This window comes from Canis aureus, chromosome 21, assembly GCF_053574225.1.
Source record: "Canis aureus isolate CA01 chromosome 21, VMU_Caureus_v.1.0, whole genome shotgun sequence".
Lineage (NCBI taxonomy): Eukaryota > Metazoa > Chordata > Mammalia > Carnivora > Canidae > Canis > Canis aureus.
This window is the reverse complement of record NC_135631.1, coordinates 9,453,404-9,481,280: the sequence shown is the minus strand read 5'-3', so window position 1 is coordinate 9,481,280 and position 27,877 is coordinate 9,453,404. Positions and strand designations below refer to the sequence as shown.

The window sequence follows — 27,877 nt, the reverse complement described above, 5'->3', positions numbered from 1 at the left end:
GCTGGTCTGCTTCCTCCTCGAAGCTGCCGGCCCCTGAGGCCACTGGTGCCTCCCAGGCTCATACCACAGCTGTTGGGGGAACAGATGAACGAGTGGGTGACCGAGGGAGCGTGCAGGGGTGTGTGTGCGTGAGCGGGCCTCCCTCACCTTTGTTACAGCTGCCCTGGGACCAGCACCGCGTGTGATGCCTGGGAGTGCGCTCATGTGACACTTCCATGTCAGCAGGGAGGGGGACCAGCCCCCAGGCCACTGTCCCTGGAACAGCAGACCCAACCCAGAATGTAGGCTGACCTCAGAGACCCACGGAGGCACAGCTAAGGCCTGGGAGGGAGGCCGAGAGTGGGCTCCAGCTGTCCTGTGGCCCTAGGTGGGCAGCCCTGCCCCTGCCCACTGGCTGCCTTGCAGGGTTTAATTTGTGGGAAGATTGGCAGCCAATGGGCCACCTTTGCTCCTTTGTCCTGTGGCAGGAACGCCAGGAGCCGCAGAGCCCTGGGTCTCCTCTGACCCTAAGCCTGCCTCAGGTCTGCATGAGGTCCAGACTCAGGGGTCCTCGGACAGGAAGGGGCCTACCCTGGTCCTCAGGGGGATGCCCCCTCTGGCCACTCCCAGGTGGAGAGGGCAGAGCAGGTTCTTCAGGGCAGGGCCACCAACCACAGCCACTGGGCTGATCCAGTGCCCAGAGGGGAGGCCAAGAGCTCAGTGGGTTTAAGGGTCACTCCTGCCGAGCAGCCCAGACCCCCAGGCTCCCCACACTCCTGGGTCTGCAGCCCCACCAGCCCCACCAGACCCAGCACCACCCATGGGTGCCGTGTCCCACCACGGCATCCATGGGTGCAAAGCTGCCCTGGGGGTCCGCATCCCCACGGCCCCATCCACCACACTCCTGAGTGACCTTCAGGATCTCAGCCCAGGATCTCGTGTCTGGCAGGTGGATCCTTGTCTGTTGCCTTTGTCCCCAGAAGCAAGGACCAGGAAGGGACAGAGGGTGGCAGCAGGGCCTCTGGCCTCTGGCCTCACGGGCAGCACCTGCAGGTGCTGTGAACCCTAGAAGGGGTCGTCGACCTGGCACAGATGCAGGGATGGACACCGAGGGGGTCCAGCTGAGGCTCCTGCCCTCTGCTTCCCGCCATCTAGTCTTGGGAGCCTCCTGGAGCTGCAGGAAGGAGACACGCCCCCCCACCCCACCCCACCGGGGTGCTCAGCCTCAGACCCAGAATCGCAAACAAAGGAGTGTCTCCTCCAGCATGTGGGGCGGCCCTTCCACGCAGACCATCCAGAGCAGGTGTCACCAGGCCCAGGGAAGCGCTGGGCCCAAGGAAGGGGCTCCCGCACATGCTGGTGTGCTCTGACCGTGTCTCCTCTGCATGTGTACATGTGTGTGAGGGGCAGTGAGGCTATGGGATAACCCTCCTCCCTTAACAACCAAGGGGCCTGGAACCGAAGGAGGTGAGGACGCGATACCACCACCTGCGGAGCCTGTGGGGCCAAGAGCATGTTCAGACCAGAGGTGGGTGTCCCTGGATTCCCTGGAGCCCCTAAGCCCCAGGGAGCGAGCGTGCGGTGAAGGGACTGGGGTACATGCGCATGTGTGCTTGTGGGTGTGCAGACATGGACACACGGGTCTCATCCTGCAGGTGCAGCTGGAGCTCCAGGGGATGGGCATCGGGTCAGGGTACACCTGCCAGGCCTCGGCTGCCCCCTCCTCTCCTTCCTCTTGGCTCCTGAGGAGGCCAAGAAAACAATTCTCCCTTCCCTGGGGTCTGCAGGGCTTACTAAAGGCAGGCCTCCGTGGACACCCCCCCCACCCTCTTGGCCCCCCAGGGCGCCCACCCACTCGTCCCAGCCTTGCATCACCCTTCCGCCCCTTCTGTCACCAAACACAAGTATTGAGCAACTCCATGTGCCCACACTGTCCTTGGCGTCAGGCAAGACATGGACAATGAACAATGAAACCTATCAGAACCAAATAAAAGAAAGAAATTATTTAAACGGCTGTGGAAAGAACTGGTGGTTGAGGGTGAGTCAGGGGCGACCTCATCGCAAAGGTAACATTTGTGTGAGTAACTGAGGCAGGGGTGGTCCATCTACCCACCATCCATCCACCTCCCCACCTCCATCCAACCACTGGTCCCTCCATCCACACATCCATCCGTCCGTCCGTCTGTCCATCTGCCCATCCATCCATCTCCCCACCCATCATGCTTCATGTATCTGTGTATCCATCCATCCAAGTATCCGTCCATCCATCTGTCCATCTACTCACCTACCCATCTCCATCCATCCACCCATCTGTCCATCCAGCTGTCTGTCCACCTGTCCATCCATCCATCTCCCCACCATCATGGTTCATGCATCTGTGTATCCATCCATCCATCCATCCATCCAACCATCCATCCATCCATCCACTTTCTCACTAACCCTTCAGTGCATCCACTCTCCAACTGCCATCCACCCATCCGTCCATCTGCCCATCCCTCCAGCCATCCACCCGCCCACCATGTATCCACTCCTTCCTCTGGCCACCCACTCACCATTTGCTACCTCCCCTCGGGCACCTGGACTCACAGACACAAATGAGTCAGCCTCAGCCCTCAGGGTGCCCACCTGCCCTGCCAGTGAGGATGGCTCTGTCACAGGCTCTGGGTAGCTGGGGCGGGTGGGGGGTGGGGTGGGGAGGGGCTGAGGGGGGGCACTGTGCACAGCCTGTGAGGTTCCCGTGTGGCTCCTTTCTCTCCTCAGTCTGTGTATCTCAGACAAAATCACGATCCCCCATAGTGAGGCCTGGCCTTCCGCTCATCTGGTTTCCCCCACACTGTAGCCAAGCAAGGCTGGGAACTCAGTAGGCACCCAATAAATACCAGCATGTTGGCTGACTCATCCCTGACTCTTCCTCCTTTGTTCACCCCATTTTGCTCTGGGCTGTGACATCCTGGCCTCCCTGCCAGCCCGTGGCCTGACCTGCACACCTGCCCTCTCCGAGTCCACTCTTGGCCGAGGCCCAGGCTGGCTCTGGCTCTGAGACTGGCCCAGAGGGCCTGCCTGTTGGCTGAAGTGCCAAGCCAGCAGCACCAGCCAAGTGGACAGGACCCAGGCCAGGAAACTACCCCAAGGCCTTGAAGGGTTGGGGATAGACCACCCACTCCAGGACTCCTGCCCTCCATTCTCCACGTGGCCAGGGGCACCCACCTATGTGTCCAGCCGGGAAGGGCCTGATAGTGTATCAGATGCTCCCCAAGTGCAGCCACCTGCTGCCCCAGCACGGTCAGTGAGGCCAGGTGGAGTGGGCGTGGGCCACTCTTCTGGGTGGGTGCCCTGTGAGGGCCAAGTCTTGGTCATCATAAGTGGGGCATGTCAGGCCCCCGGCGGTGCTGGGCAGCCATGTGCCTCCCAGGGCCCCACCTGCTTAGAGAGCCCCTGACTTCACCCTACCAGCTCCCACAGGAAAGTGAAGGATTAGGGTGCGTGTCTGAGGGGGCATATTTTGGGGGTGATTTCACCAAAGGGCACCAGACCACACATCCTTACAACAGCTGGACAGGCTGGCTAACGTAGAGTCGGGTCTTGATTTTGCAAGCAGTTGGTCCAAATTCCCAGCAAAGGTATTACCAGGTGGCCCTGCCAGCTGGGAGCTGACCTCACATCCCAAACCGACTTCATCTCGAGGGACTGTATCCAGGGCTTCTGTGGGGGTGCCCTGCCAGGCTCCAGCTACCTTGGACCCTCATCACCAGGACTTTGGATTCTCAGGGCTGGTCCCTAGGTCATTCATGTGGAAGGAGGGTGAGGCTCACAGGCTGGCAGGGGGACAAGAGGGGACCCAAGGGTTCCTGCGGCATGGCCACGACACCCTTCTGAAGCTGAACCTCCAGGTGCAAAGCCAGTCCCAGTGGCCCCGGCAAGCAGCAAGCATGTGGAGAGGCTGCCTGTGGGCGGTAGCTGTCTGGGAACTCCCCGAACTGGAGCAGTGATGTCAGATGACCTAACCTCTCAGACCAGAGAAAACACTGGGGGAGCTCCCCACTCACCCACGGGATGCCGGGCAGGACTCTGTGTCCTGGACAGGGAGGGCCGAGTGCGGGTGTGTGGTCCGCAGGTGGGACCCTGCCAGCAGGTGACTCCTGGCCCCATCTCTGTCCTGGGCTGGCTTCTCTGTTGAGCATCTTTCCTCCTATTCCCCCTTCTTAGGGGTGCGGGCAGGGTCTCTCCAGTCCCTCTCTGGTCATGAAAGGGCTTGTGCGGGTACACATGCACATGTATGTGCCATGCATGCACATAGGTGTGATACATGCCTCCCCGGGTGCACCATAACATGCGTGCACACTCACGCACACGCAAATGCACAGCACCCAGCCCAGTGCTTTGGAAAGGAGCGGGGCGGTGAATGGAGGGGAAAGGGCAGGGGGCTGTGCGGGGCTGGCAGGTCCAGCTCAGTCTGCCCGCTGGGAGCCCCACCAGGGTGAGGCCTCCTGCACCCCAAGCTGGGCACAATTAGAGCCAGTCAACTCTGCGGAGCAACACTCACGGAGCCCCTGAGCGGGAGAGACATGGTCAACTCCGAGCGGAGGGACTCCCAGCCTTTGGCCTGGTACGCTGCCCAAACTGGGGATCTCCGTGTCCCCGCGTGGGAGGAATGCCGATCCCGGGCCCTGCCTAGCACCCCCGCCTGCGCGTCTGTGTCTGCTCTGGGAGCCCAGGGCAACTCTGCGTCCAGCCGCTGGAGGCCACTGCTCGGGTGCCATCCTGGACTATGGGCACGGGCAGGCCAGCGTCTGGGGCAGAGGGGCCACCAGAGCCCCCGTGGGCCACCAGGGAGCACAGTGTGCGCATGGGGCTGGGGCAGCACAGTCGAGCTCCGCAGGGCTGCGGTCCTGCCCCCAAGGACCCCTTCAACAGACTTGTGAACTTGAGGAAGAGGAACTGGTGGCACCTGCCTCCTCAAACCCCCCTCCAGGAGCTTAGGCATTTAACCATTCCGTACTGAGCACCTACTGCATGCAGCTACTTCTCACAGTGGCTGAGGAGGGCCCTGGGAGCGACTCTGTGTGGACGCTCCCCTTGGACCCTCCCTGGGGGTCACCCTCAGTAGCCTTCCCTCTCCCTCCTCTGGCTCCTTCTGTTTTCTGCCCCCCCCCCACCCACTCCAACCCCCAGGAGAGCACTATCCCTGCCTGAACAGCATGCCGGGCTGAACATGAACAGCATTCGGGGCATGCAGCCGGTGCTCAGCAAGGACGGGGGAGTGTGGGGGTGCCGAATCAGAAGTCCTGCCAAAGAAGGTAGCCAGGCAGGAGCCTCTGGTGCCGCACCCCTGGCCCATAGACCTTGTGGCAGCCCCATACCCTGTGACCAGCCTCAGTTTACGCAAATGTTGACAGCCCTCCGGCCCCAGGGAAAGAATGTGGGGTGGGTTGCAGGGTGCGGAGGCCACGGAGGGAAGCTGAGTGCAGGGCTCAGCCTGGGGAGGGGGCTGTGGGCGGGAGGGGCATTCCAGAGGGGGCCTGGTAAGCTGGTACTTCCTGCTCCCGAGGGCTGGCCCTGGCCTCACCCTGACCCTGGGTCTTTCCTCACCTGAGCCCAGTGCGTCCCAGCCCCATTCGCTATGCCTGCACGCCCAGCTCCGCCCCACTGCCCCAGCTCCCACCCACCAGCCCAGGTCCTGGGTCCTCCCCTCAGGCAGCCACCAGCTCCTCAGAGCTTGCAGGGAGTTCTCAGCAGCAACCCCCCCGCCCCTGGACCCCGGCCAGCCTCCTATGCACCCCAGAGTCCCCCTGCCACAGCCCAGGGCCCCCAGAGTGGAAACCTGTGTGGCTCAGGGCTCCCTGAGTGCCCCTCACTTTCTCCCCCCACCTTGGCCTCTGAAAAGCCTCCCCAGGTGCTTGAGTGGTGACCTGTTAAAATTTTAAAAATAAGGAGACATATAAAAAAGTAAAGTTGGTCATGTTGTGACCTCAGTCAGCGGCCAGCTCAACAATGGCCAATTCAGAGGCAGTTGGGTCTAATCTCTGCCCGGACTCCCCACCCCACCCTGCCGACTGCTTCAAAGCCATTCCCGACATCACACAACCCACAACAGCAGGAGGAAGTAGTGCAGTGCACACCTCCAGCACCTGTGCTGCTTCCCCCTGAAGACCAGTGCCAACGGGGCGGGCAGGAGCCAGGCCACCGGCCCTTCCAGACCCACTTTCAGAATAATGAGCCCTAGCAACCAGCAAAAGGTCAAGAGGATTCTCTGTGGCATCGTCATGAATGAATGTTTTTTTTAAGATATGGGATGTCTTTTACTGCATGGTTCTTTCCCCTGCTCTGGTCGTCCTTCTGTGGGTGGGCCCTTCCTGAAACTTTTTGGTGGACGGAGAGTAATTTTGTTTTCAGATAAAAGAGCCCAGTGCTTTACTCCCGTGTTCCTGATTCAGATTTAAGGATTGCTCCGTACTTCCCTGGTTTCATCCTTCCATATCTCTCATGCTCAAAATCTTCGCTCCTAAGGGGTCTAACATCATGTACACAATCCCAGAGTAACAACACGGAGGTTGTTAGTGACAACGCGGTTCCTTGGGATCCTCGGTCCTAGGAACGCCGGCGAAAATGCTGACCGCAGGCGACCTTGTGTGGCTGTGCCTGAGCACGGGGCAGCTCCCGGGAGGGATATTCTTGTTGTCTGTGATGTTTTCTGAGGAGAGGAGCACAGCATGTGTCACTTCCTATTTTCCCGGGTCTTTGGGTCGTTCCTGGGAGTGGAACTAACCCGAAGGGTCTACTGGGCCATTTGCTAAGTGCACCCGGGGACCCTGCCGCTGGCAATGCCGAAGCACCGTCCCCACCCCCCTCCCCAGGGGCCTCGCCTGCGGGACCTGCGGGATGTGTGGCCGTGGCCGTCAAATGTCTGGATGCCCTCCAATCAGATAGGGGGGCAATGGTATCGGCCTGTACTTTTAATTTGCATTTTTCGCGTTAGCAGTGACGTCGCTCACTTTTTCATAAGTGCAAAGATCACAAGCTCCCCTAAGCTGTGAACTCTCGCGTCCTAGGCCGCCTGCCATTGCCTATCTGATTTTCAATGTCTTGAACAAGCCGGTGCTGTTAATCCTTTACCTGCCAGGTAAGTTGTAAAGACTCTTTCCGGGGGCCCATTGGTCTTTTTGACTTTGCTAATTTCAGCTATTGTCTCGATTTCAAGCACAGTAGGATGCAAGTTCCCTCCCGGCCTTCAGGTGGTTGCGGAATTCCCCAAGACTGTCTTACAGAATCCATGTGACCCCACCTGGACTTTTATATCTAAGCCTTCCAAACCCATTCCTGTGTGTGCATGTGAGGTGGACCCACACTTTTTGTTTTCTTTTCTTTCCTTCCTCCACAGCTCTCTGATTGTCCCAACACCACCCACTAACAGATCATCTTCCCCCTTTGGGTTGGGATGTGGATGTGCAGACAGGGCTTGTTCCTGGTGCATTCATTCAGAAAGTATTGAGTGAATGCCAGCGGTGGGCCCCGCCTGTCCCCTGGGGCCCTGTGGACGCAGACTCTTGCTGGCTGCCTGCCGGTTTGTGGGTTTGTAGCCGCACTGCTGTGCTTCCCAGAAAGGTTTCCTGGCCTCAGGGGCCCTGGAGTCTCCCCAGTTCCCTGGAGCGGGCTGGGACCCACTGCGTTCCTTTTTCTGCAAATACCAACAGGTGGCTGCGTGTGGGCACCATCCCAGGTGTGGGGAGTGAAGGGCCAGAATTTCGCTCTATCCAATGGAAGCTGGTTTTCTCATGGTTGAGGGGTACATGAAATAAATCAGCCTGGGGTGCTCAGTGAAGACCTGGGAAGTGTCTGGTAAGTGACCTGTCCCTTGAACGATGGCCGGGCGGTTATCCCTCTGCCCCGGTCAATGTCCCGAGAGAGGCTGTTTATTCAGCACCCCCAACTCCTGCACCCCAGCATGCAGGGAACCAAATGCCAGCCCAGAAAATGACCAGAGGCAGTGTGCAAGACCTCGCAAACCTGATCCCATCCCACCTCTATACACCCTGCCCCTGGCATCCGGGGAAATCCCTGGGATGCAGTGTCAAGCCCAGGGCAGAGCTCGAGGAGGACAAGACATCCATTCTGCATGTCCCCAGGACCTCAAAAACACCTTGCCATGACCTGCCCCGTAATCAAACCCTGCCTACACCCCCGACCGGCCACCTCCAGTAGGCCCCACATCGCCCATGGGCAGGGCTCCTATGGCTGTCCCTGACCCACAATGGCCCAGGTTTGCCTCCTGGGGTGGATGGCCCCTAGTGGGCACTGACCAGACCGCATTTTTCCCCACCCACAGTGGGCGGGCACAGGGAAGAGGGTGGTCAAAGTGTTGGAGGAGCTAACAGGCCGCCCCCTGGTGTCAAGAGGGTCAGTCTGTGGGTGCCCTAGGGTGCCGCCTTCTCCCCATTATCCCAGCCTCTCTCCGGTGAAGTGGGTTATGGTGCCCTACCCTGTCTGCTCTCCTGCCGGGGCAGGGCGGTCTGCAGCAGCTGCACCTGTGCCCCTGGCCTTCCTCCTCGGCTCAGCTGGGGGCTCCTGAGTAGCAGGTGGGCGTGGGGGGCGGGGCGCGCACGTGGGCGCACACGGGGCAGAGCCGAGGCGCGGAAGGCGCGGGGCGGGCGGGGGGAGCAAGCAGAGGCGAAAGGGCGGGAGCAGCAGGTGGGCGCAGGCCCGCGGGCTAGGGCGCCCGGAGCGCCGGTTGGTCCGGGCGGGGCGTCTGGCCAGGGGCGGGGCGCGCCATCCCCGGGGACCGGCCCGCGGCCACCACCCCCTCCGGCCCCGCCCCCACGCCCCGGCTGGCCGCGCCGGCCGCCCGCACTGCGCCCCCGGCGCCTGCCCTCGCCACAGCTCCCGGTGCCGCCGCCGCCGGCCCCCCGCGGGCCCAGCCTGGCCATGGCCGCGGCCTCCTCCCCGCCCAGGCCCGACAAGAAGCGCTGGGGCTGCGGCCGCCTGCCGGGCTCCCGGCGGGGCAGCGCGGGCCTGGCCAAGAAGTGTCCCTTCTCGCTGGAGCTGGCGGAGGGCGGCCCGGCGGGCGGAGCGCTCTACGCACCCATCGCGCCGCCCGGCGCCCCGGGGTCCGCGCCGCCCCCGTCCCCCGCCGCGCCCCCGAGCGCCGCCGACCTTGCTGCGCGGCCGCCCGTGAGCCTGGACCCGCGCGTCTCCATCTACAGCGCGCGCCGCCCGCTCCTCGCGCGCACCCACATCCAGGGCCGCGTCTACAACTTCCTCGAGCGTCCCACCGGCTGGAAGTGCTTCGTCTACCACTTCGCAGTGTGAGTCTGGCCCCGGCGCGGGCGGGGCACGGGGCTTCCCGCGGGCTGGGGTGGGGGGTGCGGCGCGGGGACGGACCCTGTCTCGTGCCACCTGCTGCCGCGGGGACCGTGCCAGCTGCCACTCAGAGAGGCCAAGAGGGAAGAAGAGGTTAATGGGGCCAACAGCCACTCTGAGGAGCCTGTCCCTTGAAGTTCAGGGCGGGTGTGGGTCTGACCCTGGAGGGGGGTGTCCGACCCTGGGGTGGCTGGCGGGGGGGGGGGGCGGGGAGCTCCCCCCTGGCTCTGCCCAGGCATGTGGCGGGGCGGGGCAGGGGGAGGCTGCCCCAACCCAGAAGTTGGCTGCACGCCTCCTTGGAAGGACGGTCCAGGTGTTAATCCTTCTGGGAAAGGACGTGCACCAGGGGGAGCTTGCCCTTGGGTGCAGCAGACAGAACTCCTCAGGGTCGTGGGGCATCTGGGACTCAGGAGCCCCCAGGAGGGGAGGGTCCCAGCCTAAGGCAGGCCATGTGTGGGGAGTGTCCTGTGCCAGGGGAGTCAGTGTGGCTGTGGGGAAGGCCCCACCCCCTTCAGGGACCTGAGCTCCTGATGCAGGGGACCCTGGAGGCGCTCCGGGGAGGGGTGGGGCTGGATCCACATTTCTAACCCTCCTTTGGAGGCAGCTGTGGGCCAGGAGACAGCGGACCCTCGGCAGCACCTGACCTGCTCTCACCCAGGTGGCTCTGATGCCCGCTGGGGCATGCCTGCGGGGGGCAGGGCGCTCCATTCCTCAGGGGTGGGGGTACAAGGAAGTTACCTCCTCAGGGCCACCTTCCCCGCTGCCTGCCCCGGAGCCCTCCCCTGCCGTTCCTCGGCTCCACTTCCTGGCTGCCCAGCCCGAATCCTCTTGGTACGCTGCCAGCCCTTGGCCCGTGAGCCCTGGCGTGGCCGTCCCCACACTGATGGTGGGGCTGGGGGGCTCCCTCTGCTTTCTTTCCCTTTGGTAGTGACAGGTGCTCGTCCCTGCTGGCTGGAGGCTGGGAGAGACCTGGTTGGGGGGCGCAGTCAGAACCCTTTCTTCTCCTGCCGGCACTGCCACCGGGTCCCCAGGGATGCAACGGGAGCCAGGCCCTGGCTGGCTGGGAGCATTGTCTTGGGAAGGTGAAGCAGGCCGGGGTGGGGCAGACTCAGCCTCACACTTTGGCTCCTCTGAGCAGAGGTGGTAGCAGGGTCACGGCCCTCCGTGCAGGTCACAGGGACAGGTCTTTAGGACTGTGTCCCTAGAGGCAGAGAGGGCCCTAGTCTTCACCTCTAACCCACCCTGGCCCCCAGGTTCCACAGTTCAGAGGGTGCATGACCATGACATGGCTGATGTGGGTGGGGTGGGGGCTCTGCCCTCAGCTGCAGCAGAGGCTTGTCTCAGGGCTTAGGGAGATGTGGGTGCACTGACCCCAAGGGGTCCCCTGCGTCAGACCCTGGCTGTGTCGCTGCCCTGCCAGGGTCAGGCTTGTGGGTGCCCCTGTGCACACGGGCTGCTTGCCTCCTAACCCTGGCCTGAGACGCCCAGGGTGGGATGGACTCTATGGCTAGGCCTTGGAGGAGACCCTGCCTGCCGCCTCTCTGTCCTGGAGCCCTGCACGCCGGATCCAGGGGGAAGGCAGGGAGGCAAGCCCAGAGGGCCTCCAGGTGGTGTTGCAGTGCCCCCACCCTTGGGTGGCTGCCAGGGCTGGGGGCCTCCAGAAGCCCCACAGGCTTCAATCCTGGGGGTACAGGCCCGTGGGTGCGTGTCACCCGGGCTCCCTGGCGGTGGCGGTGCCGTGTGGAGGAAGAGGACTCGCCGCGCCCCAGAGGAAGTCTCTGCTTACACTTGTGTTTTCTTCCTGATTCTGATTGTTTAGCTCTCGGAAGTTTGCTCAGCAGAGTCGCCTTCGCCTGGCCTTCGCAGGAGCGGGCGGGCAGGGGTGGCTTCTGAGGATAGTGGCTGAACGTCTTCCCCGCGGGGGCGAGCCAGGAAGGGATGCTCCTGGAGTGGCTGTGTGCCCTTGGCTCAGTCATTTCCTGCTCTGGGCCCTGCCGTGTGAGAGGTGTGCCGTGGCCCTGGGCGTAGACACCCACTGCGGCTCTCCCGATGCGGGCTGGGGCTGAGGGGCGACCCTGGACAGGAGGGCTTGTGGCTTAGCTGGGGCCTGGGAAGGTGCCTCCTGCCCCCTAATGTCTCCAGGAGGATAGTAGGCCCTGGACACTCTCGATTGGCCAGACTTTGAGGGCACCTGGCCTTCTAGCTGAGATTGTGACAGTGACCTGTGGCTGAGTGGTCGGGGCCAGGCTGCAGCCCCACGAGAGGGGTGGACAGCAGCCACCGTGGCCCTGGCGTGGCTCTCAGAGGCGTCCGAGGTGGGGTGAGAGAAAGCCCCGTCCTTGCAGAGCCACACCGTGGCAGGGGCAGGACTGTTGCCGAGGCCGGCCAGGCTTGCTTCCCTGGCCTTGAAGCGCCTGGCCAGGTGGGTGGACGTGGGAGCCACCGTCCTCGTGGGCCCTGCAAGGCTGGGCACACTCTCCCAGGCGCAGCTGGGGAAGCGGGCCAGGATATCCTGTCCCTCTCCTCTTCGGGGAACCCCTACTCCGGCCGGCCGCCAGGAGAGCAGCCTTTCCTGTGTGCGCCTGGCCTGCCCTGGCCGCTGGGGTCAGGGAGCAGGACTCTGCCTCCCGCTTGCTCGGGCTTCCTGCCCCCGCCCAGCCCCCCCAGACTTCCCAGATCCTTGGTGTCCTCACCTTCATCGTGGGGCGGCTTCCCATCGAGCTGAGGGCCTGGGGGTCCTGGTCTCCTTGCTAGTGGGCCTCAGTGGAGCCAGGCAGGTAGGGGAGATGCCCAGACGGAGGAGGGAGCAGGGTTGTCATAGCAACCTCTGGCCCCTGGGCTGGGCCCCCTCCTCCCTCGTATACCCTCAGGGGTCCCTGTCCTTCCCCTGACTGGTGAAAGCCATGAGGAACCCAGCCTCCCCTCTTCCTCCCTCTTCACCCACCTTCTCTCCAGGCTCCCCTCCACGCCTCATCCCACCTCAACCTCTTGGGAACAGCAGGATGACACGGGCAGACTCTTGTCTTGTCCCAGCTGCTCCTCATCCCACCTCCTGCCACCCCTCCCACCACTGTGGCTGCTTGGCCTGGGCACCCAGCTCTCTCAGCTCCCATGAGCCCCTGCGGGGCAGGTGCAGAGCTCCCCCAACAGGCAACATCCGTACCTGAGCCCTGATGTTTGGAGATCAGGTGCAGCTGAGAGGTTTGAGGGAGGGCCTCAGGAGAGTGGGGAGGGCCCTGGCTCCTAAACTTAGCTGGGTGCTCCCGTCGCCACCCTCTGCCACCCTGCCCTTCCTGGGTTCCCAAGGTGCCTCTGGCAGCACCTCCCAACGAGCAGGTGTTAATCATTGACGCGCTGGAAGTCAGCCTAGTGGTTTCTTGGGCTGCGTGGTGGGCAGGGTTGGGGGGAGATGATGTCTGATCTCTCCCCTCTGTCCCCTTTGGACCCCCTCCACCTGTCCCTCAGCCCCAGTTTCTGGTGAAGTCTTTTATCTCCTTCCCGGGCATGGCCTGGCTTAGCCGTGTGTGTGTGTGTGGGGGGGGGGGGGTGCGTCGTAGGCATCCCTTATGTCAGGGTCATCAGCCTGGGAGTGGAAAAGCCTTGAGGCCACAGGGACAGTGGGAGGACAGGGGACAGTCCAGGGGTGGAAGATTTTGGAGCTCTGTGCACACAGCGGGGCCTGGGGCCAGGAGGCCACATAGTGCGGGATGTGGGGTGGCCAGGCAGTGCTGAGAGCTTGGATGGGGGACGAGGTTTCGTGTCTGAGCACTGTCCGTGGCTGGGCAGCCTCACTACATAGCCTGGCTCTCTGAGTGTGCATCCCCTCCTCTGTGGCAGGCTTGGCAGGCTGCTCGTGCCTTCCAGTAGGGTTGCTCAGATAGGAGGGAACATTCGCCTATGCCTGGACCCGAATCAGGCTCCCGGGGGCTCAGTGCCTGTGGGCTTTGCCTGCGCCTGTGGAGTGCCAAGGTGCTGGAGGGATAAAGGGACTCCTTTGCGCTTGCAGCCCCCACCCTGGGACCTTACCACGCTGCAGGGTGTCATGGGGCTGGGTGAGGGGTGGGGGGCCGTCCCAGAGAAGACAGACGTGCGGTGTCTTGGGCTGCTCAGTGCCCACAGGGTGACCTGCCTGTGACGAGGAGGGACGGGGGGACTGAGGTGTCAGGGCCTGGCCATTGGGGATGGCAAGATGGGCTGTTGTGTGTGGTGTAAATGGTGGAGTGTACACTCACGATCACACAGGTGCCCTTTGCTTGGGTTAAGACAGTTGTGTCAAACCCCTGATGCCTGGGACCTACCAATGTGGCTGCACGTAGAGGCAGGGCCTCCAAAGAGGTGATAAAGGGAACATGAGGTCACTGGGGTCCTCACGAGAAGAGTGGGTCAGGACACAGACACATGAAGAGAGAAAACCCCGTGAGGACCCAGGGAGAGCATGGCCATCCACACACACACACACATACACACACACACCACACACACACACAAACACACACAGAGGCCTCAGGAGGACCCCACCTGCCTGCCCCTCGGGCTTCGGCCTCCAGGATGGGGGGACAGTGAGCGTCTGTGAGGCTTTGCGAGGGCCATCCCAGGGCACTCCTGCCCCTCCCTGCCTGGTGGGGCTGCACTGGGGCCCAGGAACCAGCATGTCATGGGTGCAAATGCAGCAGCCCCTGCCATGTGCTGTCCTGGGAACGGTGAGCAGCTGCAGGGCTGGAAACAGGTCCTGTGGAGCTAAGCAGCCAGGGCCTGGGGCACCGCATCCTCCAGGGTTCTGGGTTCCATCCCTGCTTCTCAAGGAGTCAGGAACTCAGAAGCCTCCAACTGCAAGAGCCAGTTCCCATCGTCCCTCCTCTGGTGCTGGACACCTTTGCTGGCACGAATGGGGGTTCCCTGGCCCTCGTGCTCTGGGGCTGCTGCTAGAAGGCAGGTGTGGGCCAGCAATCTGGGACCCAAGTGTCCTTGTTCGCCAGCTCCCAGGGGAGGGGTGCCTGCTGCTCCAGGAGCACATCTGGAATAGAGAGGTGCAGACGCATGGGTCCTGGGCTTGAGTGGCTGCTCTTGCTGGGGGCCCTGGCTGGAAAATGGGCACAGGTAAGCTCTGTGGCCCTTCTCAGACTCACGTTCAAAACCAGCTTTTGGCCGGTGTGATATCTTTTGTGATTCAAGACCCTGTTGTCTGGTGAGATTGTTGTGGCTGGGACTCACATCTGGCCCCTGTGAAGTGGGAGATGGTATCCAAGGACAGCGGTCTGCAAGGAGCATGTACCAGGCTAGGAGGATCGCAGGGCGGGCGCATCATGTGGGCCCTGGGGAGATGCCACATGGAAGCTTCTGGAAGCCCTGTACTCCTGGCCCCTGTGGCTGGAGGAGAGGATGCCACGAGAACTGCACCATCAAGACCTTTTGAACTCACACCCCGTGGATTTGGTTACCGTGTGGCAGGCCAGGCAGGTCTGGCTCCACTCTCAGAGAGAAAGTTCCTTGGAGTGAGGGTCAGAGCATGGAGGAGGTGGCCCTGGTCCCGAGGGCACAGGGGGTGACCGTCCACACCTCTTCCTGGGGGGCAGTGATGGCCACCAATTTCTGTCCCGAGGACTCCTGGGTGCTGTGAGCAACCCCAATGTCATGGAGGGCAGGGTGGTCTCTATTGACAGCAGGTGTGGGGTCTGGATGACCCCCAGTGACACTACGTGACTCAAGCCCCGTGCAAGTGGAGGGGGATGAGTGGTGCTGTGTGCAAACCTTGGGGGCTCAGAGAGGGGAGGTGATGTGCCCAAGGCCTCATAGTGGGGTGTGTGCCCAAGGCTGTTGGACTCAGAAGCCTGCAGTTCCTTTCCCCAGCTGGGGCTGGAATCTAGGTGGGCCTGCTGAGGCCCCCTTGGGTGGCAGGGGGTTGTGGTTGTGATTTTGACCCATTTGTCACAGAAGGAGAGGGGAGGTACCACTGGGCGGCGGGGGAGGGGGGAGTGGGAATCCAGGCAAGGCCCAGCCTGGAGGTACCATCTTGGCTGGTAAACTGACCCTCTGCACGTCCTAGGACTGATCCCCCTGTGGGCTGGGTGTACCCATCAACCTCTGGAGGCCTTTCATCTGGCTGCTTCAAGGTCTCTTCCTTACAGTCCTGCTGCCCAGAACCACTGGCTTCTGCTCCAGGAAGCCTTCCTGGATTGCCCCAGGCAGAGCCTTGCCTTGTTCCTCTGCCACCCCTTCCCCAGAGCTCCGGCCCCTGATGGCTCTGCTGCTCTTGGAGGTCCGAGTGAGTGGGTGGGCAGGGCCACTGGGGGCTGTCACCGTCCTCCCTCGCCTGGCAGTCAGCCGGGATGGGGACACTCACAAGAGGGTCACCTGGCATCCGGCCTCCGAAGCCCAGGCCCCCTGCGGCCTGTGCCGTGGCGGTCAGCCTGCTGCCTGGCAGCTCGGAGCCCACAGACAGGCCGGGCCTGATGATCTCCGTCTGTGGGTATTTATATCCTGCGGCATTCCTGAGCTTGGGAGAAGGGAGTACTCGGAAAGCACTGCAGGAGAGTCCCGCAGGCGCTGGGGCGTTTGAGAGGGTGTGGGGTACGCTTCGGAGCACTGTCCTCAGGCTGTGGCCATGGCACTGCTGTCCAATGGTTGTCCAGGGGCGAGGGCCTGGGGCCTGGGAGTCTGCTACCCACCTGCGGAGCGGTGCTTCCAGAGGATCTGGGTACCGGGCACGTGTCCCGAGGAGGGCCTGCGCCCCCTGCAGAAGCCTGTCCGGTGAAGGATCCATGTGTGAGCCCAGGGGACGGTGACGTTGCCCATGGAGGGTCCTGGGCAGCCAGAGAGGGTGGTGGACAGAACTCTCTGAACAGGTCCCTGACCTGCTGCCCGTCCACCAGCCCCAGATCAGGGGGCCCATCCCTGCCCACCTGGGGCTCTGGACCTGGTCCCTACTCCCCTTTTCTGCTCAGCTACTTCCCTGTGGGGAAACAGGTCTAGCCACTTGGCTCTTGCAGCCCCTACAAGCTGCTCTACTTCTGCCTGGAAGTTTGTGTGATGCTAACGTCTTCGAGCAAGGTGGGGTCTTATTCCCGGAGTCACATCCAGTGTGTGTCCTCAGGCACCTCCACTTCCACCCACCCTTGCCTGCGATCTGCAGAGGCTCCCTCTGCCGCCTCCATAAAGCCCTGACAGCCACCCCCTGCCATCAGGTGCCACGTCCCTGAGAAGCAGGGGCTGTGGGCTTCCCCTCTGAGTGCCCCAGGGTGGGGGGCCCTCTCCACTCCCTTCCCATACCATCCTCTGACCCTGAAAGGATGCTCAGAACAGTGGCTCCTCTGCCTCATCTGTTGGCTTTGCTGCTAAGGCCTACACAGCGAAGGTCCACAGAGAGAAAACAGGAGTGAAGGCCCAGCCAGCTGGACCCCTGCCACCATGCCCCCAGCTCCCTTCAGCCCTGGAGTACCTCTCTGAATGGAGGCTGCCCAGCCCACCTGGTCCCACCAGGGGCTGCTGCTTTCAGCTGCAGGCTGGTTATCACCTGCCCACCTGGACAGGCAACCAGGAACAGCCCTGGACCAGGGGACAGGCCACCGCCTCCCAGGAGTACCCCCACATGGCAGACAGGGTAGCCGGGGGCCCCTGGGGGAGCCCAGGAGAGCTTCAGGCGGTGCCCGGGGAACCACGTGCTTTGAACATTTAATCTTGATGGGTCGTGTGGTTTGGCTTTCTGTTCCATGACGTCTCCAGCTGGTCGCTTATAAAAGTCACATCTGCATTCTTGGCTGGGGCAGCTCAAAATATTATAAAATGTAAAGCTCGGGTAATTAAAACAGTGCAGAGCTGACATATGCCCAGGCAGATAAGCAGCGAACAGGATAAAAAAAAAACCCGCATACAGACTCAACTTTAGGTGAAAACATAGCCAAAACACAGTCCACCTCTCTGGTGGGAGAGGGAGAGTTGGTGTTTCAGTCCGTGGGCCAGCAGAGGCCCCGAGGGAGAGGCCCACGCAGGCCTCAGGTGGAACCCGAGCACACTGAAGACAGCAGGGGCTCCTCCGGGACTCCAGAGCCAGGCGCGTGAAGGTGAAGTTTGTGCGAGAAACAACCCTCGTGTGGTCCCGGTGCCGTAAGAACAGCAAAAGACAAAATCTGGGAGAGGGATTGCCTCTAATAGCAGACGATTCACCTCTAATAACGAAGGAGCTTCTGAGTACACAAAAGCCCATGGACCCCACGGCAGGTGCACAAGAGATGTGAGCACAGCTCCCGGGTCCTGAAGTGGGAAGGTGCTCAAGGTCAGAATGGAGCAGATGTGACATGCTAGGTGCCATCGGATGAGCAGGACCCCACCGGCGTGCACAACTCCCCCAAACCTTCTGGTGTTTCTGAGGCTCGGGGAGACTGCACTCCTCCTGCAGGCCTGTCTGCGTGCATTTACCCCCTGCCCCGGCAACCCTATGTCCTGCGGCCTCTCTTGAAAATATTGGCCAAAACAGAACAAAACCACCCTCCCCCCCCAAAAAAAACAAGCAGGAAAATAAATACGGGTGCACCAAGCTGTCTGTTAAAGCTCTCCTTCTGACAGTGAGAAAGACGGGGAAGATCCAGGTGCCCGCAGTGAGGACCGGCTGCATCTGTCCACTGTGCGCGGAGTCTTGAGCAGATGTGAGGGAGGAGTGTGATCCCTGTATGCTTCTATGGAGCGATTACCAGGATCTATTTTCAGTGAAAAAACCCCAGGGAGTGAAAGTCACAGACAAGCTACGACTCCTCTAGTCAAGGAGGAGGCGCAAACACACAGGTGCTTGCTTTATGTGAGGAAAGTCAAGGGGTGGGAGGCCGGCCCAGGGCTCCTACAACAGTGACCTCTAGAGAGACGGAGGGACACAGTGGAACCCATGTGGATCTGAGTGTTCCTTGTCCGATGACAGCGCGGACTTTGAAACCACGTGGTTTCAGGATTTTCAGCTGTGATGGCACCAGTTTCATTTATTCCAAAGCCCGTGCACGGGATCTGTGGGTTAAGGCAAATGAGCAATTAGGTTGGCCTCCTTGATGGCCAAGATTTTTGGCCTGAGAGGAAAAAGCCAACCTAAGTTAGAGGAGGTTAAGCAAAACCCATCCTGCCTGCATTAGGAAGAGAAGGTATCAGGAGATGTTCCTCATGATTTTATATTTAAAGTTTATTCTTCTGTTGGCTGGAAGGAGCTGGAGCACCCCAGCTCACAGACGGCGGCCCCTCTGCCATCTTCCGAGAGGTCCCATCCTTCCCAGACATGTGGCTGCATTCAGGTATGGGGCGGGAGAGGTGCAGGTGGATCCCATTGCACTAGAAGGCGGGATGGTCGCCAAAGACCTCTAGGGGCCATATCACCAGGCTTCGGCGACAACGTGAAGGTGTGCCCCTGGTTAAGATGTGACAACCCAGAGCGATGGTCACAGCGGACTGATATGCATCGTGAGGACTCTGACTCCCTGAGCTCATCCCTCCTGTCGAGGGGCAAACCCAGCAGTCCCCTTTGGAAGCAATGTATTATTTTGTGCCCCCAGTGAGTAATGGGCGTGTCCCGGCTTCCCCACGTGTGACTCAGGGAAACCAAATAGTAGGTGAGGTCGTGTCTCTTCGGGACCCCACCTGCTCCCTGAGCAGGTGACCCCAGGGTCCTGGTGAGGGCCTGGGTCCAGCACGGAGTGTGACAGCGGCTGGCGGCCTCTCCAAAGCAGGCCCAGACGCTTTCCTACCAGAATAGACAGACGAGTAGACGTGATGAAGCCTCGAGATGCGAACAGAAGCCTGGTAGAAGCAGCGGGGCCGGCAGGGCATGCAAAGTGACAGCACGGGGCATGCCCCCTGCCAAATCCCACCTGGGGGACCCTCTATCAGACAAAGGCCTGATTTCATCCACAAATCAAAGACCAAGAAATAAGAACGTGAGGAATTCAGGCATTTGGATCAAAAGATTCTGTGAGAACCCTACAGACTGACCATGTCGTGCGACCCCAGCGCCAGGCCCTGACTAAACCTTGTCTCCTTCAGCAGGACGTGTGCCTTTTCCAGCCAAGCATCGCTGGCCTGGCTGCTGGCCTCATCACATCCTCCTGGTGAGCCAGCCCAGCTGGGAGTGCTGGGGGCTGTTGGGTCCCCCTTTTGCGAGAGGCTCCCTCCTTTTCCTGGAGCGGGGGATCCAGAGCAGGAGGTCCAAGTCCGCATCCAGCCCCCAGACTCCCTGCGGCCCCTTGGCCGTAAGCCGGGGGCACCAGGTGTCCTTGTGGACAGTGGTGGGTACTCTGTGGCCCCCATAGCTGCACCATGGTGTCTGCTGGCGTGAGGTCAGAGGCTCCGCATAGAGCCTAGGGTTGCGTGGCCTGCATGGACACGAGGACAAAGGATGCGTGTAACACAGCAAGGAGTCAGAGTGCCCCCCCCCCCATCAGAGATGTGGGCTGGGGAAAGGTTGGGAGGAGACCTGGGGGGCCAACGTGAGGTGCCAGGGTGGAGTTTGGGTCTGGGCAGGTGAGCTGGAGGGGTTGGTGGGGTGCCTTGGAGGGCGGTGAACGCAGGCCCAGTTGGCTGGGCTCATCTGAGGGCCACAGGAGGTCATGGCCATGTATGTGTCTCTAACGGCCACCTGCCCTGAACTGTGGCTGTTGAACTGTCCGCCCTGGGCCTCACCCCTCATCTCCAGACCTGTGTCCTGCCGGGAACACGTCTCTGTTGAAAGGTCCCAGGTGGCACACGGGGCCCTCCCTCCTTCACCGGGTCCCTGGGACCCCAGGTCCCCTCCCTGGGTCTGTGATGGCTGGCAGGCACACACCCGTTCCCGTCGTACAGGCCACAGCGTTTCCACAGCGCTCAGGACTTTCCTTCTCAACAGGTCGTAGACTTCTTCCACGTGTAGTTAGTCTGTGGTTCATGTTCAAGGTGATGCCAGAGTTGTCCCAGGTCTGTGGGTGCGTGTCTGGTGCTCACAGCCCTGCAGCGTGGGGCACGGTGGTCCCTGGGGGAGCAGTGTCCCTCATGGCTGTGGTGCCTGACTGGCCCCCTGTGTGGGGGTGTCTGACCCGCCGGGCTCCTAGCTGACCTGTCAGCTCTCCCGAGCATGTGAGGATCGTGGCTGCCGCAGAGTAAGGGAGGGTGGTGCGCCCCTGTGGCCGCGCAGGCCCCCGAGAGGTGGGAGGAAAGATGATGGGGGACGGATAGATGGACAGTGGGATAATGGACGGAGGGACAGGTAGGGGGCAGGTGGGTAATGGAAGCAGGGACAGACAGTGGACGAATGGATGTTTGGACAGACAGATGTACAAACAGGCAGACAGGCGACTGGTTCCAGCACCCGCAGGCGCCCACTGTGGTTGGGGTGGGTGGATGCTCCGTCAGCAGGGCTGGGTCAACTTGGCCAAAGCCTGGGACTCGGAAGGTGGCAGGATGTTCTCAGTCCTGGGAGGGGACCAGCGCTGTGCTGCCCCTTCGTGACTCCGGAGCCAGTGGCCGTCTTTGTGGACGTTGCTGTGGGGGCCATGGGAGGCCGGCTGGAGGCCTGGGTTCTAGATAAATGGGGGTGTGGGTGGGTTGCTATGCTGTCCCTGGGGCCGCCTGGCACTGGGCATGTGTGTGGGTGGCCGGTGGGGCCTGGGTTGGGCTGTGGTCCCTGGTGCTGACTCTGGACTTGCTGCCTCCTCTGACCTCCCTCATCCTGAGCCTTGCACCTGCCACGGGGTTCCCCGCAGAGGCCTCAGTTTCTAGAATGTACTGTCTCTTGACACCTCAGGCAGTACCTGCTCTGGTCGGGGTGGCCTCCCACCAGGTCCCCAAGAGCCCACTGTTACCAGTGATGAGCCAGCACCGTCCTGCAGTGCTCTCTGCTCCTGCCATGTGCCCTGGGCACACAGGGAGGACAAAGGGGACACATCCTGCTATTGTGGAGCTTGTGACCCAGGTTGGTGGGAGCTCCATGGGTGACCCTGCCCGAGAACCACACAGCTCAGGGTGGCCGGACGGCAAGGGGGTGGGTGGGGCCAGTGGGCGGGTGGCCGCTGCTGGTGAGGGGCTGGAGGTGAGAGGCTGGAGGCGCCCGGTGGTGGAGGGGACATGGAGACCCTGCCAGGGGTCAGATTCTTCCCAGTATGCCCAGTGGTCACACGGGGTCTTAGGAGTGAGGCTCCTGACCTGATCTGAGCCTCTCCAGCCCCTGTTGGAGGGCAGGGTGGGAGAGCCCAGGGCTGGGGTCTTCGGGAGGTGTGGGGAGTCAGGTGGCCTCGAGGAGGCCCTGGCTTGTACATGATCCGAGGTGGGGGGGTCCTGACATCCTGCCCCTGGCTCATGCCTGACCTGCCGTGTGCCCTTGGGTGACCAGATGACCTCCCTGTGTCCCTGGAGAGGCCCATCCCTACCTCGCTGGGCAGCGGGTGAAATGGGAGGCCTTTCAGAGCCCCTCAGGTCCCCGGGGGCTGAGGCTGCTTTGCGTGCCCCGTGCCTCCCCCTGGATCAGGGCCTGCTCAAGGTCCCAGTGTGGAGCTCCGCGGAGACGCAGCACCTCCCGGGCAGCCCTGGAATGTTCTGGCTGCCCTTGGCATGAAGGGGGATGGGCAGCTGGGGGCTCCGCGGGCGGGTTGGCCTTGTCCCCGGGGTAGGCCCCGCCTCTCTGTTCTTATCAGGCCTCTGCCAGGCACCCAGAGCATCCACAGGCCTTTCCAGTCTCTGCTGGGGCAGGGGTGAGGTGGGGGCGGCAGTCTCTGTCCCCACGCCCCCGCCCCCCATGCTGGGACGACACAGACGCTCAGGGAGCTCCGAACCCACATCGGGGAGACTCAAGTCTCAGAGCAGCGGCCCCTCTGCCTCCTGAGACCCCAGAACACTGCCTGGGAGGGGGTCAGCGGGTCCCTGGCTGCCACCCACTGAGTGCAGGACCCTTCCCCAGAGGGGCCGCCTCCCAGGAGTTGCTCAGCAAACCCATCACAGGGGACATGGGAGCCGGCACCCGAAGGGCTTCTGTCGCGGGAGCTCCTTGTCGGGCACTGGGTTTGGGTTACTCACTGTGGCCCCAGGACGACGGGCCCCGTCTCTGCAGCAGGGCAGCGCCATCCAGGTGGTGGCAGTGACAGGCCAAGTCTGGGCCCAGCTGGGTCAGAACCCTTGGGACAAGTGGAACATGGACTGGGCTTGACCCACACAGGGAAGCGGGGCTCTCTGGCCGCCGATGGCCAAAATGGTCAGCCTGATTCTAAGCGGATCAGGACGGTTTTCTCACAGCCACCCCGGGTGTTGACATTTTTTCAACTTTTACTGAAATGAATTTTCTACTTAAAAAATATTGGCTGAGGGATCCCTGGGTGGCGCAGCGGTTTGGCGCCTGCCTTTGGCCCAGGGCGCGATCCTGGAGACCCGGGATCGAGTCCCACGTCGGGCTCCCGGTGCATGGAGCCTGCTTCTCCCTCTGCCTGTGTCTCTGCCTCTCTCTCTCTCTCTCTCTCTCTGTGACTATCATAAATAAATAAAAAATTAAAAAAAAATATTGGCTGATAAGTAGGTCATTAAAATAAGCAGCAAGAGGACCCCCAAGGGGGTTTCTGTGGCCCCCGAGTGTCTTCTGGCCATCCTGAGGCAGGCTGAACAAGATACGGGCCAGAAGGGTACCTGGCGGACGCTGAGCACTGTCTGCAGATCGGGTCCCAGACTGGCCTGGGTCCTCCTGTCTTGGGGGGCCCTGGGGGGTGGGGCTTGTATGGGGCAGGCAGGGCTACCATGTGGGGGACCCTGATTTCTCTCATGGAGAAAATGCAAGGCTCATGGGGTCAGGAGCACATGGCATGTGGTGGGAGCCCCACTTGGCCCCGGTCTGCGGTGACCTGCAGGGCTTTCTGCTGGATGGAAGGACAGTGGGGCTGACCCCTCATAGGGGGATCAGGGTGGGGGCGGACACCTGTAATGGGGGCTGGGCCCAGAGATGAAGAGAGCCAGCTCCGTGGGGGGAGGGAAGGAGGACCCAGACGCAGGCTCACAGCGGATGTATGGCCCTCCCCTGTGGGACAGACCCAGGAGCCTGGTCACCTGTCCAGGAGGAAAGCCTCAGGCTCAGGGCAAGACGCTGTGATGGTGGGTGGCTGCGCTGTGTCCAGCCATGTGGCCGGACACCACTGACTCGTCTGTGGCCCGGCCTGTCAGAGGTCAGAGTTGGAGGGCCGTTTCCCCCAGGGCCGAGGCATCCTAGCACTGGTTACCTCCGTAGGGTCAAGGCTATGGGGGTCCACAGGCACGTGCTCGGTGTTGCACAGCTGGTAGGGGACAGGGCTGGCATTGGCCCTGTTATGGGACTCTGTTGGGTACTCCCCGAGCTGCTCTGGGCAGCACCGTAGCCCATGCCAGACCCTCACTCTGGCCCTGCTCCCCCCGCCTTGGGCATGGGACAGGCCGTCCCCTGGGGCACAGAGCTGGGGCCTGCTGGGTGTCAGGCTAGACTCCCTCCCCAGGCCCAGGGAGAGCCTCTCCCCGTGCTGACCTGCATGTTCCCAGGGTGGCTGGGCCTGAGCCAGGGACACTCCTGGCAAGTCCTTGGCCTGCTATTGGGGAGACTGTCCCAGCCTGCCCAGGGGCGGGGCGGGGTAGGGCAGGGCAGGGCTATAGGAGGTGGTGGGCTCAGTGATCTGTCTCCCCCTGCTGTGCTCCTCCAGGCACCTTCCCGGCTGCCGGCATCTGGACTGGAGAGAAGCTTTTGGAGGGGGTCACTGTAGGGGCAGAGACCGGTGTGCACCCTGATGCCACTGCGTGGGTCGGGCCAGCTTGCCATCAGGTTCAAAGCCTGGGCCGTCCCTGGGAAGGACAGCACAGCCCAGCTGCTCAACAACCGTGCCTCCTGGGAGCTGGCAAGGTCATCGTCAGCCTGGCAGGGGCTGAGCCTTTCCGGGCTGTTCTGGATTTGGATGGTTCCTGGTGGCACCTGCCCGGCTTATAACCTGACCGTCCCCGGGGGAGCTGGTGACGGCCTCAGCTTGCCTCCCCAGAGTGGGGGGTGGAGAGAGGGAGGGTGCTGCTCCCTCCTGCCCCAGGCTGGGACCAGCCATCTCGAGGTGCCCCAGGTGATCGACTACTCCTGAGGCGTCTGCCCAGGACATGTCACTTGCAAGGCTGGACAGTGACATGCCCCCCCCCCCCCCCAGCAAAGGAGACGCAGGCCTGCGGTGGCCCTGTTGCTCTATGCCGTGGCCTGACAAGGGGACTCCTGCTGCCTGGACAGGATGCTTGTGGCGGGGAGGCCCCCTGGTGCCCCCAGGCCTGGGCTCTCCACACAGAGGTGTTCCCTGGCGCGGGTCCCACTTGCAGGAAGAGGGCTCAAGGCAAGAGGCGTGAAGGAAGCAGAGTGTGTGTGTGTGTGGGGGGGGGGGGGGGCGGGGTCCTCCCTCCTGGTCCTGGGGCTGCCCTCTGCAGATGCTTGAGGGTCTGGCTGGTGTTGCTGATGTGCTCTGCTCTGCAGAGTGGGAGTTGGGATGGCAGCAGGCATGTGCCTGGCCTCAGGGTGTGGGGGGGAGGGGAGGGGCCTGTGGGTCTGCCTTGCCTGGGGGCCCCCGGGAGCCAGAAAGCCCTTTGGGGAACTTACTGTCAGATGCCCCCCAAGGCTAGGCTGCAGGAACGCTGGTCTGCATTGCCCAGGGGCTCCTGCCAGGTGGGCTCCGGGAGAGACTTCCTGCCGTAGGGGTGGGGGGAGGGTAGGCAGTGATCTGGCCTCTACCCATCTTATCCGGGGACAGGATCATGGCCCAGGGCTCCTCCAGCTTCCAGCTCTGCCCCTGGGGGTGGGGCGGGGCGGACCTGCTCTTTGGGGGTCATGCGGTGCCCTGCAGGTGCCCGCAGCGACCTCCGCCTGGTGCCCGCCACACACCGCTAGCATCTGCTGCCTCCACGTTTTGGCAGTACAACCACCTCCAAGCTTGGCCCCGCTGTCCCCTGGGAGGCCGAGTGTGGGGTCCAGAATCTGGACTTAAGGAGTGTCGAGGGGTTGGAAAGGTGAGCACACAGGGGCCTCCAGGGAGAAGCTCTGGCCCAGGGTGCCCCTGCTGGGCACAGCAGGCGCCGTCGGGAGGAGGGCTGTGGTCCGGTGGCCTGCTGCCCGGGTGCCCCAAGGCCCCACGGGGCTAGTGCTTTCTGCGGGTGCTGCAAACCCAGGAGAGGCCATTGGTGCTCCTGGGAGGAGAGGGATGAGGGAGATGCAGCTGCTCAGGACTCGCTGCCCAAGGACCGCTGACCGCAGGCTGTGTGGTGCCCGCATGGTGTGTAGCTGGGGCTTCAGGACTTTCAGGTCAGATCCCCAGGGTTTGCAGAGATGATGCCCGTGGTCACAGGCCCGTTCTGTGGGAGCCTCACAGCCCAGAGGTCACCCCAGCCTTGCCCGCCCTCTGGCTGCCCCCATATATGCCTTGAGCCAGCCCTGCCCACCTGGGCCCCGGCCGCCATCACTGCTGATGTTCCGAGTCTTTGAATTTGTGTGATGTGGGGCCCAGCTCAGCTGAGGCCTGGCTTGGCCGGCCTGCCTGCCATTCATCCTGGGGGACTGGCCTGTGGCCAGCAGGCAGGGAGGGCCCTTGTGGACCCATCCTGATACCCTATCCCTTTGTACTTGAGCCAGCCTGGACACCTCCGCCTGCCTGTGCCCTCTGCCAGCAGTCTGCCAGGCTGAGGCCACCTCCCAGGGGTGGAGGTGGGACCCTGCAAAGCCCAAAGGGTCCAAGGGTCCCTGCACATCTGCTCCGGGCAGGTCACAGGTAGTGGGGCACTCTGTCCTGCACTATTCACTGCCGGCCTGCCCAGGCATCTGCATGCACCTCTCCTTCCAGGGCCAGGGCCAGGCCCAGGTCACGGTACCGAGCGAGGCCCAGTGTGTGGCCTGGGGCCTCCCCAGGCTGTGGGGGGCTGGTATATATGCAGGGTGCTCAGGGTTGCAGGTGCCTGAGGCAGCTCCCAAGGAGGCTGGACTTGAGTGGGGCACTTCACATGGTGGCAGGAGGTGACCTGAGCTGAGGAGCTGAGCTGTGGCTGAGAGCCAGGCAGCGTTGGTCAGCAGGCCCGTGGGATGGGTTTCCTGGGGGGCAGTGGGTTCATCCCCCTGTGGCTCCTGAGGGTGGGGCTGAGCTGAGGATGCCCTCAAGGGATCCCAGTGTCCAGCAGCAGGTGGGAACCCCCAGGAGGTCAGGGCTGGCTCTTGTGTCAGCTCTGTCCCCCCCAGCCCTCGGCCTGGATCAGCGGGGTCAGGATGAGGGTGGGGGTGGAGGCCCGACTGGGCTGTCACAGAGGATGTGGCATGCCCAGGACGGTCAGCTGAGGGGCCACGGGAAGGCAGACACAGCCTCAGGAAGTGGCCCTTGGACTCGGGTGCTCTGGAGCCGTTGAGAGTCCATCAGGCTGTGGGGGAGGGGAGGCCTGCCTCTGAACCACACGGGGGCTGAGTGAGTGCTGCTAAATGGCCACTTCCCCTTGGCCTCTTCACCTTTCTCGTGCCATGGACTCTTCTCCAAGTGACCTCCTGCAGAGCAGCTCGACTGCAGTGTAACAGCTGAACCGCCAGCCTCACGTGATCAACACGTGTATTCGGGTCAGAGGGCAGGTGTGGACACCGTGAGGCTGTCAGTGGGTGAACACATCCACCCCCCTAAAGGTCTCCTGCCTGTTAGAACCCCTCCTTCCTGCCCCTAGCCCAGGCACCCCCTACCCATCCGCTCCTGGCTCTGTGGGTTGGTTTACTTTGGTAGAACTTTCTAGAAACAGAAGCACACAGTGGATACTTGTTTGGTCCAGCTTCTTCCACCCGGCACCGTGTCCTTGGGTTTATGTGGGTCGTTGCGTGTGTGTTCCCTTGTGGGGCTCTACTGAGTGGGTGTACCCTGTTTACCAGCTGGAGGACGTCTGAGTTGGGCCCAGTTTGGGGACCGGGGTGTGGGCATGTGGCCGGGCTGGCCCTGTGGGCGGGCGGGGAGGAACCTGCTTGCTGCCCCTGTGTGTTCCCCCGGCCAGGTGCGAGCCCCCCAGCTCCCGCATGTCCTCCAAGCGCTCAGCTTGCTGGTTCTCCAGCCTGCTGGGTGTGCAGGTGCATACCCCCCAATGCGACCTCGGCACTGGGGGCCGGGATTCTGGAGCCTCTGATACTAATGAGCCTTGTGTCCCACCCATCCACCTGCTAGAGACCAAAGGCGGGTTGGTGGAGGGTCAGCAAACCCAGCAGGGCCCCCATGTCCCTCCACACACTGTGAGTCCCCAGGACTTAGAGGGCCCAGGGGCCCTGATGGGCCTGACCTGGTATTTGACCTCAGCAACATCGTGGCCTTGTGTGTGTGCACCTGTGTGCATGGGTGTGCATCCTCGCTTACACAGAGAAGGAAGGGGACAGGACAGCCCCAGGGTCAGCCTGTGCCCCCCAGAGTAAGGCACCTGCATATGGAGAGGGAAGGTCGGGGGTTGGGGGCTGGAGCCCGGGGTGCTGGCCTCTGTCTCTGATGGGGTGGGTGGAGCAGCTGGGAGGGGAGGGATCATGCTGAGGGGTTGGAGCCCCTGTGATGTGAGTGTGTCTGGTGGGGGGGGACAGCGG

The 27,877-nt window shown here is 62.4% G+C and overlaps 1 protein-coding gene across 2 annotated transcripts in view; it reads left to right on the top strand.

The window, feature by feature from the left end:
* The first annotated feature begins 8,883 nt into the window (after positions 1-8,883).
* KCNQ1 (potassium voltage-gated channel subfamily Q member 1) overlaps positions 8,884-27,877 on the top strand; it is a 323,311-nt gene continuing 304,317 nt past the window's right edge. For both annotated transcript variants that reach the window (XM_077862849.1, XM_077862848.1), the window contains exon 1: positions 8,884-9,278. In XM_077862849.1, the coding sequence (XP_077718975.1) occupies positions 8,899-9,278 (380 nt within the window). In that variant the 5' untranslated portion in view covers positions 8,884-8,898. The remainder of the gene's footprint in view (positions 9,279-27,877) is intronic.